Raw genomic sequence first — 16,650 nt, 5'->3', positions numbered from 1 at the left:
TGGTGTATGTACAAGTACGGCATACATAACACGAAATCAAATCTCTTCTCGTATCCTTACCTAAAGGTTGGTTGGTGTGAGTGTAAATTAAGTGAAGGTGTAAAGTTGATGACCATTGCTCATCAAACGGGATTTCTTGACGGGCGTTGGATTAGTTGGCTAGACGGGGTTGATTAGTGTTTAGATTACTACTTCCATTCTCCCGCCCGCTGGACACATTGCCCCGTACGGCAGATACAGATAAAGGTAACATGATTTTCACTTGCGCTAAAGTCTCTTACGCCCTATGTCGCAGCCCTCGATCGAAAAGGGTCGCGAGCTAACTATGCCGTATCGCTGCTTACTATTTTAATATAAAATACAGACATGGTCTAAAACACACATAATCATACCGTCCCGCGCGTGGTACAGCTGGTTGCTCCGTCCGGCTCATGTCCACGAGCTCGCTGCTCACTCAGTTCTATTCGCTATAACTAATAGGATTTTGCAATGGATGGAGTGGTTCCATGGTCTTCCCTGTCGCGTTCGCGCTCCGTTACACTCCCATACACTCTTTCCGAAAGTTTTATTAAACATCAACTAGTGTCGAAATGCATGAACCGTGCCGCATGCCGTGCCAGTGCCGGTCCGCAGATGTGCCGAAGGGTGCTCAGGATCGTGTTTGCTGCTGGCAAACGAATCGCGTGCAATCGTTCTGTCGGATGGCGTCAGTCACTTCCGACAGGTGATCGGTGAGACTAGCGGCCAGGGCCGGGTGCATCCTGCAAAAATAGGAAAAACAGAGACCACCAAGCGTTAGGGGATCGCTTTCCTCAAGGTAGGGCCTGTCACAGTGATACCTACATATCTAGCATAGTGTACATCTTCTTCTCCATCAGCACGATATCGTCGGCGCCCTGTTGGATCATCACACGGCAGAAGGTGAGCTTGGCACAGGAAGGATTCTTCCAGTCGGTTTCGCGCAGCTGCTGCTCGAAGCGGGCCCGAGACGAGCTGGTAGACTCGCGTCCCACATCCTGCAGGCCCTGCTCCTCGAAAGGATTCCGAGCGATCGACCGCTTCGAGCGTCGCGCAAACTCACGATCGTCCGGCGAGTTGCTGAGCATCACATCGTACCGGTCCTGATAGCGCTGCTGCTGCTGCTGGATAGCTTCCAGCGCGCGCTTGTGCTCCAGATCGTCCAGGTCGAAGGGTAGCAACTCACTGCCCGACCTACGCAGCAGGCCCATGTCGAAAAAACGTCCCACGGCAACCGCGCCGAGCCCGAGGGCCGCTCCACCTGCCATCAGCCCTAGAGCCGGGAGTATAATTGAATTTGAAGCTGGTGCCACCACCACGCCAACCTTGTCCTGAGCCTCGTCAGACTTTCGTACCAGTCCGAGATTTTTGGAGATTTTCTGTCCGGCCTCGACGATGGGCTCCAGGACGGGCTTGGTGAACTCCTGCACGGTGGAAATCCCACTCTGGAGTCCTTCGCGCATTTGATCGGTAATTTTGGCCCAAAATGGCCGCTCGTGCTTAACGCGTCGGATGTAGCCGTAGTTGTACGGGTACGTGGAGGGCCCTTTGAAGTTCTCGTACTGGGGCGGCCGGGGCATCTTGACCGGTTGCGGTGGATCGTAGTAGTCTTTGCTGCCCATGGCCGGCTCGATCGCGTATGGCGAGTGATCGTTGTGTGCCGCCTTGCTGTAGTAGTCCTGCACGTTCATGATCTTCTTCATCGCCTTCGTTGGTTTGCGCTCCGGAGGAACGGACTTGGCCGGCTGTACACCGAGCTCGGGATGTGCGTACTGGAGTACGGGCTTGCGGGTATCTTCCAGCTCCTTCTCTTGGTTCTGTGCTCCCGGGCCATTGATGGAGTACAGCTGCGATACGGGATAGTTGGGATTACCTGGGTTCTGCAGCATGCGGCGCTGTATCTTGGGCTGTTCGGCCAGTGCATCCTCCTTGAAGTTGGCGCGACTCACAATCTGCGGATAGTGTTTGCGACTTTCTTCCTCATTGATTTTGCGCAAATACTCCACCAATCGGCCATTTGGTACTGGGCGCGAGTTATCAGCTCTCGAGAATGGTCCAATGTTTCCCGACACCTTCGGTGGGTTCGAGTTTATCGCGATCGAACCCGAATGCAAGTTATCCTCCACGCTGAACGGTCCAAAGCTCTTGGCCTGTCCATCGGTCGGCTGGAAGTTGTCGGCCGTCGTGAATGGTCCGATGCTGCGCTGCCGCGATCCAAAGCTGGAGCGTCCCCCGTTGCCGGACGGTTTGGCGAAGATCAGCTGCCCGTAGATGTCGCCACTGTTTTCCAGCCTGGTCGGCACATGGCCCTTCTCGTACGGCACCAGCTCACCATTGATGACGCGAGCATTGCGCCACACCTGACGCTTGTCGGACTCATCATCCGGCACACGAATTCCATGCACCACTGGTATGCCGTCAGCGCCAATCTCCTGCATTGAGCGACCCCGCTTGTGCGTCTTCACCGCCCCGTTGTCCTTCATGTACACCGCATCCGAGCTGATGACTACGGGCGGTGGAACACGGCTCTCCTGCACCGTCTCGTCACTCACCTTGATCCGCACCGGGCGGCGATCGTTCTTCATCGCACCATGGTCGTCGTCGTAGAACGATCGCGGAGGTCGCTCGATGCGATTAACGTGCTCCAGGAAAGCGTTGATTATGTCCACCGATTCCGGTGCCGAGTCGGCCGACAGACGATAGTTGCCGGCAATTCGCGACGGTGTCACGTGGCTTTGGGCTGGCGGCGGTGAGAAGGAATGGGTAACGCCTTGACTGGTGCTGCCAGTGATGGAGCTCGGGGTCACTGATACACTTCCGATCGGGAGTTCCATTCCGTTGCGCTTCTTTACGATAATCTGCACCATGCGCCCATTGTTGGAGCGTACGTTCAGCTTCTGCACGTTGTCCGGGTTGAGACTTCGGGAGACCTTCAGCTCGGTTCGGGTGTAAGCCGGGCGTACTTTCGCCACTTCCTCCGGTGGTGTGGTGCGATTCGTTCGCTCCACCGGCGCGGATGAGTTGCGGGTGGCGGACAGTGCGTCGAGCTTGGTGAAGACCACCGTGCCCTGTCCGCTCGATTGGGTTTCACTGTTTGCCAACGCGACGGCAAACAGTAAGCCAACGGTGGCCAGGGTTAAGATGTATGACGTCTGGAAAGAAGAACAAAATCATGTTAACTAAACGTCGTTGATCTTGTCTGATGTAGCTTAAGGTATAATGACATATTTGCTAGACGTGCATCCCGAACCCAGAAACTTGACGGAAGCTGATATAACTTCTGATATGAAGAGAACTTTCATAAAATAAATAACACTTTCTACCAATAGCAAATTTCCATCTTAGTTTATTGCGAATTGATCGTGATAAGAGATTAATTTTGTTGTTGTGAAAATTGCATCCTTCAAACGACATATTTACTCTATTGATCATGATAATGCGAATCCGATTATAATACTACTGTAATACTGTTGAAGATTTGAATCGAATTGAATGATCATTATCGAAGATCGTTTCTTGGAGGACTATACCTCACTCGTCGGACATTTCAACGAGTGGAAAGAGACGATCATAATAATATGCTATTACGAAAGATGTGATGATACGGATATTTTGCTTATTTTTACATAATCAAAATCAATCAATCAGTTTGGTAAAGTTTTGCTCCGAAGCATTGCAAATTGAACGAACACCATACCTTCCCTTACCACCACATTTTCCACCAATTGTGATTGTGAAAACCGAAAGCGATCGGTTTCAAACGGCCAAGAAGCTGTACCACCCCGTTTTTCCCATCCCCACGTCCACCTATCATTTCACCGATAATGTCTTATTTCGAGCAATTCCGGCGATGTTATTTACCCTCACGAATAACGGGGCGTGCATTTGCAAAACACCGGGCCCGGGCGCTAGCGCAGGGGAACAAACGGAAAACAGACACGGTCCGAACGGAAAATAATCACTAATCAGCTGCAAGCACCGATCGTTCGAACGCCGGCCGTACTGACGATGTGATGCCCGTGGCAATGGCTTTTTCGTGAAAGTTTTTTTGCCCTCCACTCCGCTGAACCCCACTGTGTCCGTCCAAACCATCGCAACCGTGGCCGCGAATTCCGATCAAACGTCATCGGTAATGGGGATTGAGAAACGGGAGGGGAATCACTGCCCCTCCCCCCCCTACCCTTTTTTTCGACGATCGAAGCTTACGCAATCGATGAATTTCACCCGCTTGCGATAAAGTCAATCGTCCGGCTGGTGACGGCCTGTTTGAGCGATGATCGATGCCACGGTCGATCGGTTTGTGGTCGGCCATTCAACGTTGGCTGTCAACGAGGCTGTATCGTTGTAGATGGATCTTCCGATCGTCGACGATCGTTTCCTTTAACCTCATTTATTATTAACCCCCGCCACCCAGAATGTGAGTTGATCACTTTCGAGAATCTTTCGACGAGAACGTCCTAATGTCCATCGCACACTTACCATTTCTTTGTAGCGTGATGACTGTACTGACTGATGACTAGGTGTGCAGCCTGCAGCCGAAATCGAGAGCGTCTTCTAGCACCTAACGTTGGCTGGTGAAATTTCCCACCGGTGTCGCTTGTTTTTCCGCTCGATCGTTTTAGAAATCAAACAGCTCTGCCACTAAAGTCACCCGGCAGGCAACCGTTCGGGGAGTCCCAGCGTCAAGCTCTGATTGTTCGATAAAAGCCACTGCTTAGATTGATTGTTTCCTCGCTTGTCACCGGTTTCGCTTCGTGGCGCTCCAGTTGCAGCCCGTCAGTTAATTACCGGTGGTACGTTTCCACGGTGTATGTGTGCGCCGCAGTTCTGCTCGTCACGCGTTTTCCACCTGCCACCAGCCACCAGTGGGTGATTTTTTGGCTTTTCCACTCCTTCGGCACACCGTTTCACAGGTGGCAACGCTTTTCACCGGGGGCCCAACAGCAGCAGCGCTAGTTCGATTTCTAATTCCTCTCCAAAACTATGCACATGTACCACACGCACTAACTATCTTTCCCTCTCTCTCTCTCTCTCTCTCTCTACACTTGTACACGCACACACATACACACTCACTCACATATGCACCAACTACTACTACGACGGGATCGTGCGGGGGCAGGTTACAATGTGCAGGAAATCGGATCTGTCCAGCTCCGGCGATACGGTCATCTTTGCAGGAGTTGGAAAACCAACAGCATGTTTCCGCGGTTCGGCTCCTTTTTTTCCTCCTTTCGTGGGCACATGGGAAGAAAATAGAAGAAAAACCAAGAGGGTAAGAAAAGGAAAGCGATTCCGATAAAGCGTGCGCGCACCACATTGCCAATCTCCCGTTACCGTTACAATCTAATTGTTATCGGTTTTGCTCTCGGGGTTCGATTACATATAGTGGGAGAGCTTTCGCGAAACCGTCACCCCGATCGGCCGTCTGCCTGTTTTTTTTTTCGTTGTTGTTGCGAAAACACTTCGCACCATCCCTTTTCCGTCTGCCTTCCCGCGAAACATCCCATTGGGCTAGCCCCATATAGTCGGTACGGGACGGTGAGCCCGCACCTACACACACACACACACTCGGGTGGCTCGTTGTTGAATTTCACTTTTATTTGGAAAGTATCGCCTTGAATTCATTTATTTATCTCATTTTGCCTTTTCCACCCGTTTTCCAGCGCATTCCAGCGGCATGAGTGTTGTACGGTGGGTCGCGTTCCAAAGCGTTCCCCTCACTTACCCTCCATCCCCTTCCTCCCACCCCCACCATCACCCTCCCATTAACTCCCAATCTCCCTCAGCCCATTTGCAAAGGCTCATTGGTACCGGCATTTCTTCGTCGTGCAGCAGCCCATAAACGTGCATGTGTGTATGTGCGCATTTCTTCTGCGTCTCTTTCGCGGACCGATGTAATATCGTGTGCCTTTGCCGATAGCCGCCACTCAACTGTTACGTTATGCAGGCTATCTTCGGCACCTTCGAACCACCAACCACCGTGTGGCACGTGAAAGTGATGAACCTGACGCACTCTTACGCTACTTGGCCAGGCGAAAGACACCTTGCTTGTAGCATCAATCGTATGTGTGTGTGCGCCCGGCAGAGCGAGGGGGTCGGAAGGTTTTCTTTTAGCCTTTATTTTTAATGTCCACCCATGTTGGTACCGTGCGGGTAGAGCCGCTCATTCCAGTTCAAATTTCGCAGACACGGCGATGACCCACAAAACGTACGGAAGGGGTGGGACAGGGAGGAGGTAGGGGGGGTTGGGTGACTAAGTTGTTAGGAAAGATCTTGACCACAAGCCAATGATAACACCTTATCCAGCTGTATGAGTCGTGGGCAAATCGGAGGGATACATATTAACTAGATCAATTTCACGTTTCGAGCAAGCGAACGAAAGACTGCGGCGGTGGTGAAAACGACGAACCTTTTTTTTCATATGGCCAACGTTGACAAACGCTCGCTAGTGCAGAGTGGATTAAATATTCATCAATTGTAAATTGGCTTGCGTTATCAAAATGGCACCACTTAACTGGCGAAGTCGAATGCAATTAATTCATATCCAGAGAAATTGCCAGTTGTAAGGTGGCACCGGTGGCAAGAAATAAAAAAACATTTTATCCCGTTCGTACATTTCCGAACGACCGTACGAAAGTAATTTCTAAATTGCATATGATTTACATTTTTTTATTGAACATAAGATGCGACGTAAAGCTGTTCAACGTCCAAACTCGATCACTCGCCCGTCGCGAACTCGCTTCGGGTGTAAAAGTGCAGCAAATTAATCACCGTTGAACCGAAATTCCCGAATCAGCTCACAACTCGAAGATCTGCCTTTTAAATGTACTTTCCCAAAAGCAAGGGATTGCGTGGAGTAAGGGAGGCAGTCGGGGAAGGGGAGGAGGGAGAGAAAGGAACCGTGCATACGGCGTCCCCGGAGTGTCTGGCTGGGTTAAAGATTTTAACTTTCCCCTTACGGCAGTTGCTTCCCCCTTTCTTCCGGGACCATCGCATCTTTAAAGTGCCATTTCACCAATAACCTCCCGCTTTGCGAACAGTCACCCAGACCGCACCTATTGCGCCATCGGCTCGTTGTGCATTTGAATATTGGAGACACAAGCACAACACACACACACACACACATACAGACACATTTAGGAGGCAAACGACCGTAATCTGCATCCGATACACGAGCGTGTTCGATCGAGATCGAGTTTGTTTGTGCCCTCTGTTCGCACGATTCGATGCCGTAATTATTCACTTCGATGGGCCGGTCAATTCGGGCCGTTCGGTATTCTCGGCGTTCCGGCTATTTCCGGTCGGTGTTATTTCACTTTCACATTCATGGGGGAAAGGGGGGTTTGTTCGTTCCAAGCGTTTTTTTTCCACCGACCGAATGTAATAGGCATTGGGAGTGGATACAAAACAAAAAACGGCCACAAAACAAACCAACCTTACTCCCACACTCGATTATGTGAGTTCCTTACAAAGAACAGCCACAATTGCACCGATGGGAACCAGCCCGGTCGGGTATGATGAAATGGCCACGTGGTTTAAATGCGCTTCGCAACGGGTCGCACGCAACATTGCTATAAAATAGTACATTCTGTCACTGGCGATAGTCACTTGTTATAGCATGCATAATCATAGCATGCTATGCATGCTAAAAATGAGCAAGCCTCATTTTCTATGGCGTCCATTACTATACACTATACTATTACAGGCGATAATCACTTTGTGGCACGCTCTTTATAGCATCTTATAGTAACATCTATTTAATATGTACTAACTACTACTACTACTACTACTACTACTACTACTAAATCATTTTTAATATATAAAAACATACTTTCTCTTGGCCACCAAAACACACGCACACACACAGACACTTGTTATCCTAGGGACTACTATTGGATGTACTAAATATTGTTTTCCGCGCAATATAGGTGTAGAGTATTTTTCACTGGTACAAAAATAACACTATTTTGTTTCGGGTAACACTGCTCGTTTAATGCTTCGGTTCGGTTGGTGGTCAAACAGTTTCTTCTAACAACTTGCTGCAGCAACTACACAACGTTGCGGTTTGCTGCTTTCGGGAGTCGGATATCCGTTCGAAAGGTTCGATCGCATCCGGACCGGAATTCCCGTCTGTGAAGGAACGCAGTAGTAGTTTCCTTTTGTATTTGTTGTAATTTTTTGTTTAGTGTGGCCTGGTTGTGGGTTTTCGTCGTGCGTCGCGTTCAGCGCTCAGATTGATACTGACTCATGGTGGATCCCGGTGCCAACCGTACCCAACGAACGAAACAGCCAATGTTCCGCGCCGGCTTCGAGTTTGGGGTGGGGAGATTGTACGCTGTGCTTGCCAAGTCCACCCTTCACTCCACCTCGGCTGCTGAAGGGAAATTAAAAGTCTCAAAATCTCAACACGAAGACGAAACCCTCCCTCCCTTCTCCTCATCACCATCACCAACCGGGTGAGATTGAGTAACGTAATAGCGCTGGAAGTGCATCTTTGCGAGGCGAATGAAAGGATTGCATCTCCTCTCGCTGGAGTCGTTGGTGGAGTTCGTCGCAAGGGGCAGGTGGGATGCGATCGTGGATCACCCCAGAAACCACACCACCACCTGTAAAATGCACGGGCGGGAAAGGGAAGCTGTGCGTCTCGTCTCGAGTGTTTGTTGGCCCGAAACGATCCCAGTGGGCCCGGGGGTGTCCGTGGGTAGGAGAAAGCACCGCGAAGGTGGAACACGGCACACAGATGAAAGCCTTTCCAGTTGCTCATATGTGTATGGCGATGCGATCGAGCGGTGCGCGAGCGCGAAAGAAAGTTGCCATTTTGCTGCCATCGAAATCGGTCTCCCCGTGCTCCCCACCTCACACTTGGAGCGGGACGAAAGATTGCGTTGAAAGTAAAGCGAGGAAACTGCCATTTCCGTAGACGCGCATGTGCTCTATTGCTCTTTCACATCGGTGCGGTGTGTCATGTGTGTTTGTGTGGTGCGCTTCCGTTCCGACACCGCGATGGGCAGCGATGTTTTCGGAGGTTTGGACGACGGCTCCAATCCCCTTTTCCGCTCCCCAGTTTAGCGCATCCCTTGAAAGAAACCACCTGATCGAATTATGCAACGTGCGGCATTGTAATGCAAAGTGCGCACTGTCGATAACGATCGATGTTGCGTTGCGGCCGTGCCTTTCCGGGGTGATTTTTTGGGGTTGCTGGTGCTTCACCTCACGAGGAAACTTCCAATTGAACGGAGTGACGGAGTGACGGATGATGAAGTGCGCACTTGTTCCTATCACCACTGGTTGGCTAATGATATCATTTACCCTCCACTCCGATACGTTTTCGAGACGTTTCATAATGATGGGTATTTTTCGACCTGAAGCATCTGCTGCTGGGATATGATCGACCCGTCCGGAAGTCGTACGCGGCGGCGTGAAACAACCGAAACATCACACTCCACCTAATCGGCGTGGCACCCGTTCGAAGTGGATGTTTTGTTTCCATATTTGTTAGCGCTCGGCCCTAATTTATAAATCATTTTCAGCCCAAAACTGTTGGCCGAGCTAAGCCGCGATTTCACGTAGTAATTATGGGCGATGAGCACCCGGGACGGAGCGAAAAAGGTGCCCTTCGGACCGAAGATGAATGTTATAAATCTTCATAAAAATCAGTAGGCAGCCAAAAGCTTCGGGCCCAAAAAAGGGGATCGTTATCGATTAACAAAATGTCTAATTAATTATTTATTGCCGACTGTTGCCTCTGTTTATGCTGATGATGAATGTGTTTAAACAGTTGGTGAATCATGTTTACGGCATCTCCCCCTTTGGACGGTAGTGTTTATTAAAATGAAAGCAACTTATTATTTAAAAACGAAGCAAGCAATCAATCTCGCCGCCGATAAAACAAACAGTGTCATGCGCATTAAGATGACCCCTTCGCATGCTGGTCCGGTGGTCACAAATTCTTGTACAAGATAAACAATTAATTTCTCCATCCATCCGTCGCTTTTTATTGCGTTGCGGTTGCACTTTACCGTGCCCGGTTCGCTTCGAAGATGCACTTTATCGACTTTCGCTTTGTTAAAACAGATGCCCGAGGCTACGTGAGGTTATGCGTGCGTGGTTTGCTGGCTGTTGGTTTTATTGCACCGTCTTTGCGCCATCTCCGCACCGTGCTCGGTCGTCAAGTGTCCTGATCGCAGGTGCGCTGCAACCGATCGCAATCACCTTCCCGTATGACGCGGAAGATTTCCTCCAGCCCGAGCCGTCCCGTCCATTCCGGTGGGGTCCTGCAAGGAAAGTGTCCGACAGTGAAAGTGATGAATGCGATGAGCAAAGCCGGGAATACCGGAATACCACACGCGGTACTCTCCGCCACATACTCGCTGACAATTTTCCACAGCATCTTGTGGACCGCGTCCGTACCCGTGCCGGACATTCCTTGGCGGGCGAGCTGGCAGAGCAGCTTCCAGTCGCAGCCCAGCAGCTTGCCGGTGTCCATTAAACGGTTCATGCCCTCGACGTCGTCTACGGTCGAACCGGACCGGACCGTGTCGCGCTGCTCGAGCGCGTTCAGCTTACGGAGCAGCTTGACCAGTGCCACCGGATCCGCACCGAGGCCACGCTGGGCTAGAACGAATCGTGGCACATCCTGTCCGAGACTGCGCTGACGAAGTCCCGTGCCGGCCAAACCTGCCCCACTGACGGGGGTCGGTGTCTGCAGTTGTATCGGTGGTCTAATAAGGGAAATTAAACAGGCACAACTCAATCTTATCCGTTTTAAATAAAATATATCATAGTAGGAGCATTATTAATTCATTTGATACTGATTCCGGTCGAATAAAAGACGCTATTAGCGAGCATGTTGCTGCGTACTTCGTGGTCGAATACGTAACGTGGATGGTATGCTAGAAGGGAAAGTCTTTGGTTCAAATCTCAACCATACCGCCTGGTCATTTTCTTCTGATAAGACCAGAAGGAGGTATAAGAAAACTTTTCCTTTTGGAGTAGATTGTATTGCGAAGACGAATCTTCGCTCCGTAATATGTGAAAAGATTAGAGCCGACCTTAATGTACTGCGGTTGTGACAGGTCATCCAGTCACACTAGTGGGGTTGGTTAGCCCTCTTACACTTTTTCCTGTAGCCATGACCGCGTCACAAATTGCGATTGGACACACGCGAGCGGGGATCGTGGGATCCGCGGCCCTCGCACATTTTTTCAACCCTTCGGCAGTTAACTGCATCCCACACATGGAGCAGGTGTATCGGTGTGTGCGCGGGTCGGCTCGGTATAGGTGAAATTTTCACGCGCCATTGCACTGCGAAGCGCATCGGCAGCCATCGCGTCGTCAAACGTCATCGTGGCCCCCATGTGTGTGCGGTCGCTCGTTCGCGGTTCATTCATCTTTCATAACTGATGTAACATGCCAAAGGCGCAGGCCACGATGACGAAGAAATTCAACGGCCACGGCCAGAGGGAAAGAAAAAAGAGGAAAAAAAAGCGAAAATCTCAACCAGCAGTGATGCAAAAAAAAAACCCGCTACAGTGGAACGGGGCAGGGAAAGGGGAGAAATGTGGAGTGGCAGCAGCAACGGGCTCTCGGGAAACACGTTTTCACTTTCGTCGAACAAACCGTCCGTTGCTGTAGTTGCCCGCGGCACGAAAGACGCGCTCTCTAGAGACACACCGGGTATGTGCGAGCGCGCGCGCACGTATGTGTGGATAAGAGCGACGTAAAGTAGGCTGTGATATCTTCTAGCCATTTTCGCGGCCTGTTGCTGTTGCACGCTGCCTGCTTTGCTTCGCATTGTTTCCACTATTTTCACCTTTCTTCTTTCGCGCACCACGACGCACTACATAATCTCGTTCGGTGAATTCGCCGCTGGTACGCAGCTCATTTGCTGCTCATCTCGGCGGTGCGAGCCGCAGGTGGGAAACGATGGAAATGGGGGGTGAGGCGAAATTACGCCAGAAAGTTGGCGAAAATTGGCTGGAGCCCATTTCTCAGTGCCGGCAAATAATTGCTGCAGTGCCAAAAGAAGAAAAAGCACGACAATGCCTGCGCACATTACGGCATCGGATGCGAAAGGTTTAAAGCGCTGCTTAGCGGGAGTGGCGGTACTTACTGCGTGGCGTTCGGGTTGATGTAAACGACCTGTGGCGTGAGGGCCGATATTAGCAACCCGATCGGAATGGCTGCACTCAGAACGTGGATGATTTTCTTCCACGGTGAAACACTGTGCCGGAGGAGAGAGCGAGAGAGCGAGGGAGAGAAGATAATTAGTTTGACATTTGCACTATCGTGAACCACCGACAGGGGGCTCTGGTTGGTGCGGTTCACTTACCCTTTCAGATGCGCATCCTCTTTACCGACGAGCTTTACGTCCGTTAGACTTCCAATCGCATTGTTTGTTTCACTGCTCTCTGTACTAACGCCACTAGCGCTGTTGCTGCTGCTAATGCTACTGCTATTGCTTACTGTCACGGGATCAACGCTAAAAGCGCCCTCTGCCGGAGAGCGATCGAACGTGTAAGGATGGTTCTTGGACGGAGTTGGAAAAACGTACTGATGCCGCCCGAAATGGTGTTCCTCCAATGATCCGGACGAAGAAAAAGGCGTTTCGCCCACTTTCGGCCGTTGGCTCTTGGCGACTTCAGTTGATTCGTTCTCCTCCTCCGGGATCCATTTCCACTTGCCCTTGGGCGATGGGAACTGAGGTACTGCATCCTGGGGGAACTTTATTTGCACGTTCTGATGCTGGTGCCGCATCGCGGGTGTCGTCCAGGTGTATTTGTGCTCCCATTTTCCCGCCTCCTCCGATGATGTACCACCAGGTGGGGCTTTAATGTACCCATTGCCTGAGAGTCCCATACCGCCTGCATACCACCGTGAGTCACCGTCGGACGGTCCGGTAGGATAGGATGCATCTACTGTGCCGGCGGTTGGACTTCCCGGTGCCGTGTTTTCCTCGGTGAAAAATGGTATCACCTCTGGCGATGGGACAAACTCCTTGGTAAATTGACCCTCGGAACTGGGGAAAATCGCAAAATCGCAAGCTTATGATTGATTTAGCTCACCAAAGGTACCTCGGGGCAACCTACCTGCCGTTGGTAATGTTTCGGCGTGGTGCAGCATTTGCATAAAGTTGGCGTTTCCGGTAGCCGGATATTTGGTGCTGAACCGACCGATCGTTCACGATCGTCGCAGTGCCTCGGCCTGGGTACAAATGACCATTTCTGCATTGGAAGCGTTAACAGTGGGAGGGAACAAAAAAAGGCATTAATTTCTTATTCCAATCAGCATCACCGCCGACGTTCAACATTTTTGCATTCCAACACGCTTTGCCAACACCACCAGTGCCGCGGCGTTATTAGGCGAGGATCCCATTCCTGGAATGAAAACATCTCAACCGAGCAGAAAATTCCTGGCTCGTGGGTTGTATAAAAGCATGAAAATGTTACGAAAATGCCCGCAGGGTGGTTTTTTTTTATATGGCCACTTTATTTGCCGTGGCCGTTGGGCTCAACCACCAAATCAGTGGTGCGATTAGGCAGTGGTGTATGATCAGTTGAATGGAATGGTATGGACTTGAGTTTTTTTATGAATAATTTGCTAGAGTTTGTTGTACGCCTTTAGATTCTAAATAGATTTTTCTTTGGTCTGCAAACAAAATAGTGTTTGTCAACTTTAAATGAACTTTTCTTGTTCTACAGCGCTCCGATTGATGACTTGCTACAAACAACAATTTCTTTCTACTCTTGCATGTACATCCTTTCAAATGAACAAATTACCTATAAAAGTTAATAAAATAAAAAGGATAAAGCTTCATAACTTTCTTTTTGCTTTTCTAGTCAAAATTCCATAAATCTACTTTTTTCCAAATAGTATTTAATAATTCCCTCAAACAATCGTTAATCCACCGCAATCATTTTATGAGAAAATAAAATCAAACAAACAAAATATAACAACCATTTTTTAAATACCCTAAAAAAAGTAATTTGATTGCGAGACAATTTTGAGCTTATGCAAGATTTTTTTTCTGTTGAAACATTTTTATATTGTTTCTGATAAAAAAAGAAACCGCCACTATTGGGTGACACACCACAGCCTCAGCAGCGCACCCAACTACTGCGATAACAGTGAAAGTGTATCACTTTCTTTAAGGCCCCTGCTTGATGATGTCTTTCTTTCGGTTCGGCCTGCTTGCTCTTCTCCATCGTTAACCACCGTTTCGCGCTGTGTCTGTTACCGCTCCAGCTCACAAAACACCACGTACACACGCGATACACGCAATCCATTTAACACCGCATGCGTATTGTACCTCTTCGCGGGTGCGGGATCTTCCGCGATCATGCCACGGATCGCTCGCTGGGTGGCGGACTGCGAGAGCCCAATGTTTGTTTGGTTTTTTTTTCACGCAAACCCAACTCCATCCTTTCGCGACTTACACATTCGCGCTGGTTGAGATTGAAACATCGAGCGCGTGCAGGTATTGTCTCGAAACGGAATGAAAATAACATTTACAAATTGAGGGATCACACAAAAAAAACCATCACACACACACACATCTTGCATCTTGCATCTTGGTGAGCATCTTGTCTTATTTTTTGTCCACAAGCTGCCCGAGGATTTGTGTGATGAAATAACAAACGAATCGAGCGCGTGTTAGATCCGCGTATTAATGCGCGAATTTTTCCTCCCCCCCTCCCCCTTTCAACCCCTTCTTCCGCTTCACACACTTGAACCCGTGCGATGGCCATTGTGTTTTCAGTGCTTTCGTGAAATCAAACCGTCACGGGCGGCATTTTGCATACGTACGCTGCACGGAAGGACGACAACCCGGTGGCCGGTGGCGTTTGCGGGGCTGGTGGTGCCACCGGGGAGGGTGGCGCAGGTGGGAAGGAAGTTATGCCAGCGATTGCAACAACTTCCGTCGTTAATGGCGATGACGTTTGCCCGTGCCCTGCGCTCGCACCGGAATGCTGTTTATGATTGCTGGGAAATGCGGTGAAATTAGTTGCAACCGGCAGCTCGCCACCAGCGATGGTGGCGGTTTCTTCACCGCGGTGGTACAGATGGGGCGGTGGCGCAGCGGGCGGTAGGTCATTTACATTGCGTTCATTAACCATCGGTGCAGTTGCGTTGGTATGCGGAATGCTCGCGTTTACGCGCAGTTGTGCCCCGATCGGGCCCTCGTTGACATCCTCGTGCACTTCGATGGTACGGACGAATGGGACGAGCAGCCCAACGCACACCAACAGCGTCACCACCGATTGGAACGTTACCGGACAACGCATGGTTAGAACATTTCACGAACCGGAAAAGCGGAGCAAAGTATTTGTAAACCGGACACTGGTGCAGTTTGGCGTTCTTCGCGTGCCTTCCAACTTTAACTGTCACTGCGCGATTAAGAGCGTCGCTGTACGCTGCCAGTGATTTTATAAAGCACAAAACCCCAAGATGACACCCTTCAGTAAGCAAAAACAGTAGCATGCTGCCTAGTGTGTGGCGCATACGGCAGCATAATGCGTCGCGTCGCGGTGCGGTTGGATTGTTGGACCTTCATCCCATTGAAAGCGACACGCGGCCAGGACGATTCACACCGCAGCCATTGTTTGGTGCGCTTTGCGCCAATTGCATCATTGTTCCATTGCGATCCATTGCAGATCAACGCGCAGGAAATGTGTCGCACCATACGTAACGCGTACCGAAACGGGGGGGGGGGTAAAAACAAACAATCCGCCGTGTCGGTGGACTTGAATGAGGGGAAAAGGATTTACATTGGAGCATATGCCACGATGCATAACTTGGGAGCCTCCGGAGCGAGCGTGCGCCATTAGCGTTACTTTTGACATAATTTCCTTGAAGTTCCGAACCGGTCCGCTCCGCAGTCGGCGAAAGATACGTCGTGCATGGTGCGGATAGTTCAATCTCGCATTTACGCTTCGTTAGCAAATTGGTGCATTTTCTTCGTGGAAAGTAATCTCATTACTTGGGGTGAAGGCGATGCACGCGCCCTAATGACTACCTTTCAACACCCGGCGAAGGCGTCCAGCGTGCGGGTCATTGGCAAATGGCTCAAATCGACACTCAAACCTTGGGCTCAACGCGACCAAACCGAATCGGCATCGGTGACGGTGCGATCGCCCCGAAGGTCCTAAAGCGATCGGTTCCGGCGTCGGGCAACGAGCGCGCGCGGAATGGCGGTTTGTTGACTTTGGCGGGCGACCCTGCAGCAAAATTGCTTCCGACGAATCGCCCAACCGTCCAGCGTGTACCATATTTCTCACGCATATTTCGTCCGATAATTATTTCCCCCGGGGCCCTCCCCCACCGTAGCGCTTCGGGGTGCTTCGTTTCGTAATAGGTAATCGGGCGCGTTAGGACCTTTCCACCTTCTTTACCGTTTTGCCGTTTGCGGGGTTGTAAAAGTAGTAACACGTCCACTTTTCCGGTTCTATTGATTACTTTCGTGTCGAGTCGTCAGCGATTGAGTGAAAGTTACGCGGAATGTTTTCTTTTTGTTTGTAGCTGTTGTGTCTTTTCTTTCATTTCTCACCCCGCCAGGGGCGGTTCTCCACCGCTCCCCACATAAACACACACGTGTCTGATTGTTTATTGCTCTCGCGAGGTGTTCGATTAGGG

General features: G+C 50.4%; 2 protein-coding genes across 2 annotated transcripts; both read right to left on the bottom strand.

The window, feature by feature from the left end:
* Positions 1 to 649: 649 nt before the first annotated feature.
* Positions 650 to 5,187, bottom strand: LOC128709495 (uncharacterized). The gene is made up of 3 exons (XM_053804500.1): positions 5,143 to 5,187; positions 844 to 3,170; positions 650 to 761 (listed from the first exon to the last, which is right to left on the bottom strand). Exons 1-3 carry the CDS (start codon positions 5,185 to 5,187, stop codon positions 650 to 652), a joined length of 2,484 nt encoding a protein of 827 aa, XP_053660475.1.
* Positions 5,188 to 10,186: 4,999 nt separating this feature from the next.
* On the bottom strand, positions 10,187 to 15,302 carry LOC128709492 (uncharacterized). Its single transcript, XM_053804496.1, has 6 exons — positions 14,824 to 15,302; positions 13,107 to 13,241; positions 12,350 to 13,036; positions 12,131 to 12,241; positions 10,386 to 10,739; positions 10,187 to 10,292 (listed from the first exon to the last, which is right to left on the bottom strand). Exons 1-6 carry the CDS (start codon positions 15,300 to 15,302, stop codon positions 10,187 to 10,189), a joined length of 1,872 nt encoding a protein of 623 aa, XP_053660471.1.
* Positions 15,303 to 16,650: the final 1,348 nt, after the last annotated feature.

Source organism: Anopheles marshallii, chromosome 2, assembly GCF_943734725.1.
Source record: "Anopheles marshallii chromosome 2, idAnoMarsDA_429_01, whole genome shotgun sequence".
Taxonomy (NCBI): domain Eukaryota; kingdom Metazoa; phylum Arthropoda; class Insecta; order Diptera; family Culicidae; genus Anopheles; species Anopheles marshallii.
The sequence above is the reverse complement of the archived record's forward strand: the minus strand, read 5'-3'. Positions and strand labels throughout refer to the sequence as shown.

Excerpts from the sequence above, each read along its gene's own strand:
- LOC128709495 (XM_053804500.1), bottom strand. The coding sequence starts at position 5,187 with ATGACCGTATCGCCGGAGCTGGACAGATCCGATTTCCTGCACATT. Across the intron at positions 3,171-5,142 it reads GATCCGATTTCCTGCACATT|ACGTCATACATCTTAACCCT; the intron begins GTAACCTGCCCC and ends TCTTCTTTCCAG. Across the intron at positions 762-843 it reads ATGTACACTATGCTAGATAT|GATGCACCCGGCCCTGGCCG; the intron begins GTAGGTATCACT and ends CTATTTTTGCAG.
- LOC128709492 (XM_053804496.1), bottom strand. The coding sequence starts at position 15,302 with ATGCGTTGTCCGGTAACGTTCCAATCGGTGGTGACGCTGTTGGTGTGC. Across the intron at positions 12,242-12,349 it reads GAGGATGCGCATCTGAAAGG|TGTTTCACCGTGGAAGAAAA; the intron begins GTAAGTGAACCG and ends CCTCCGGCACAG. Across the intron at positions 10,740-12,130 it reads ATCAACCCGAACGCCACGCA|ACCACCGATACAACTGCAGA; the intron begins GTAAGTACCGCC and ends TTCCCTTATTAG.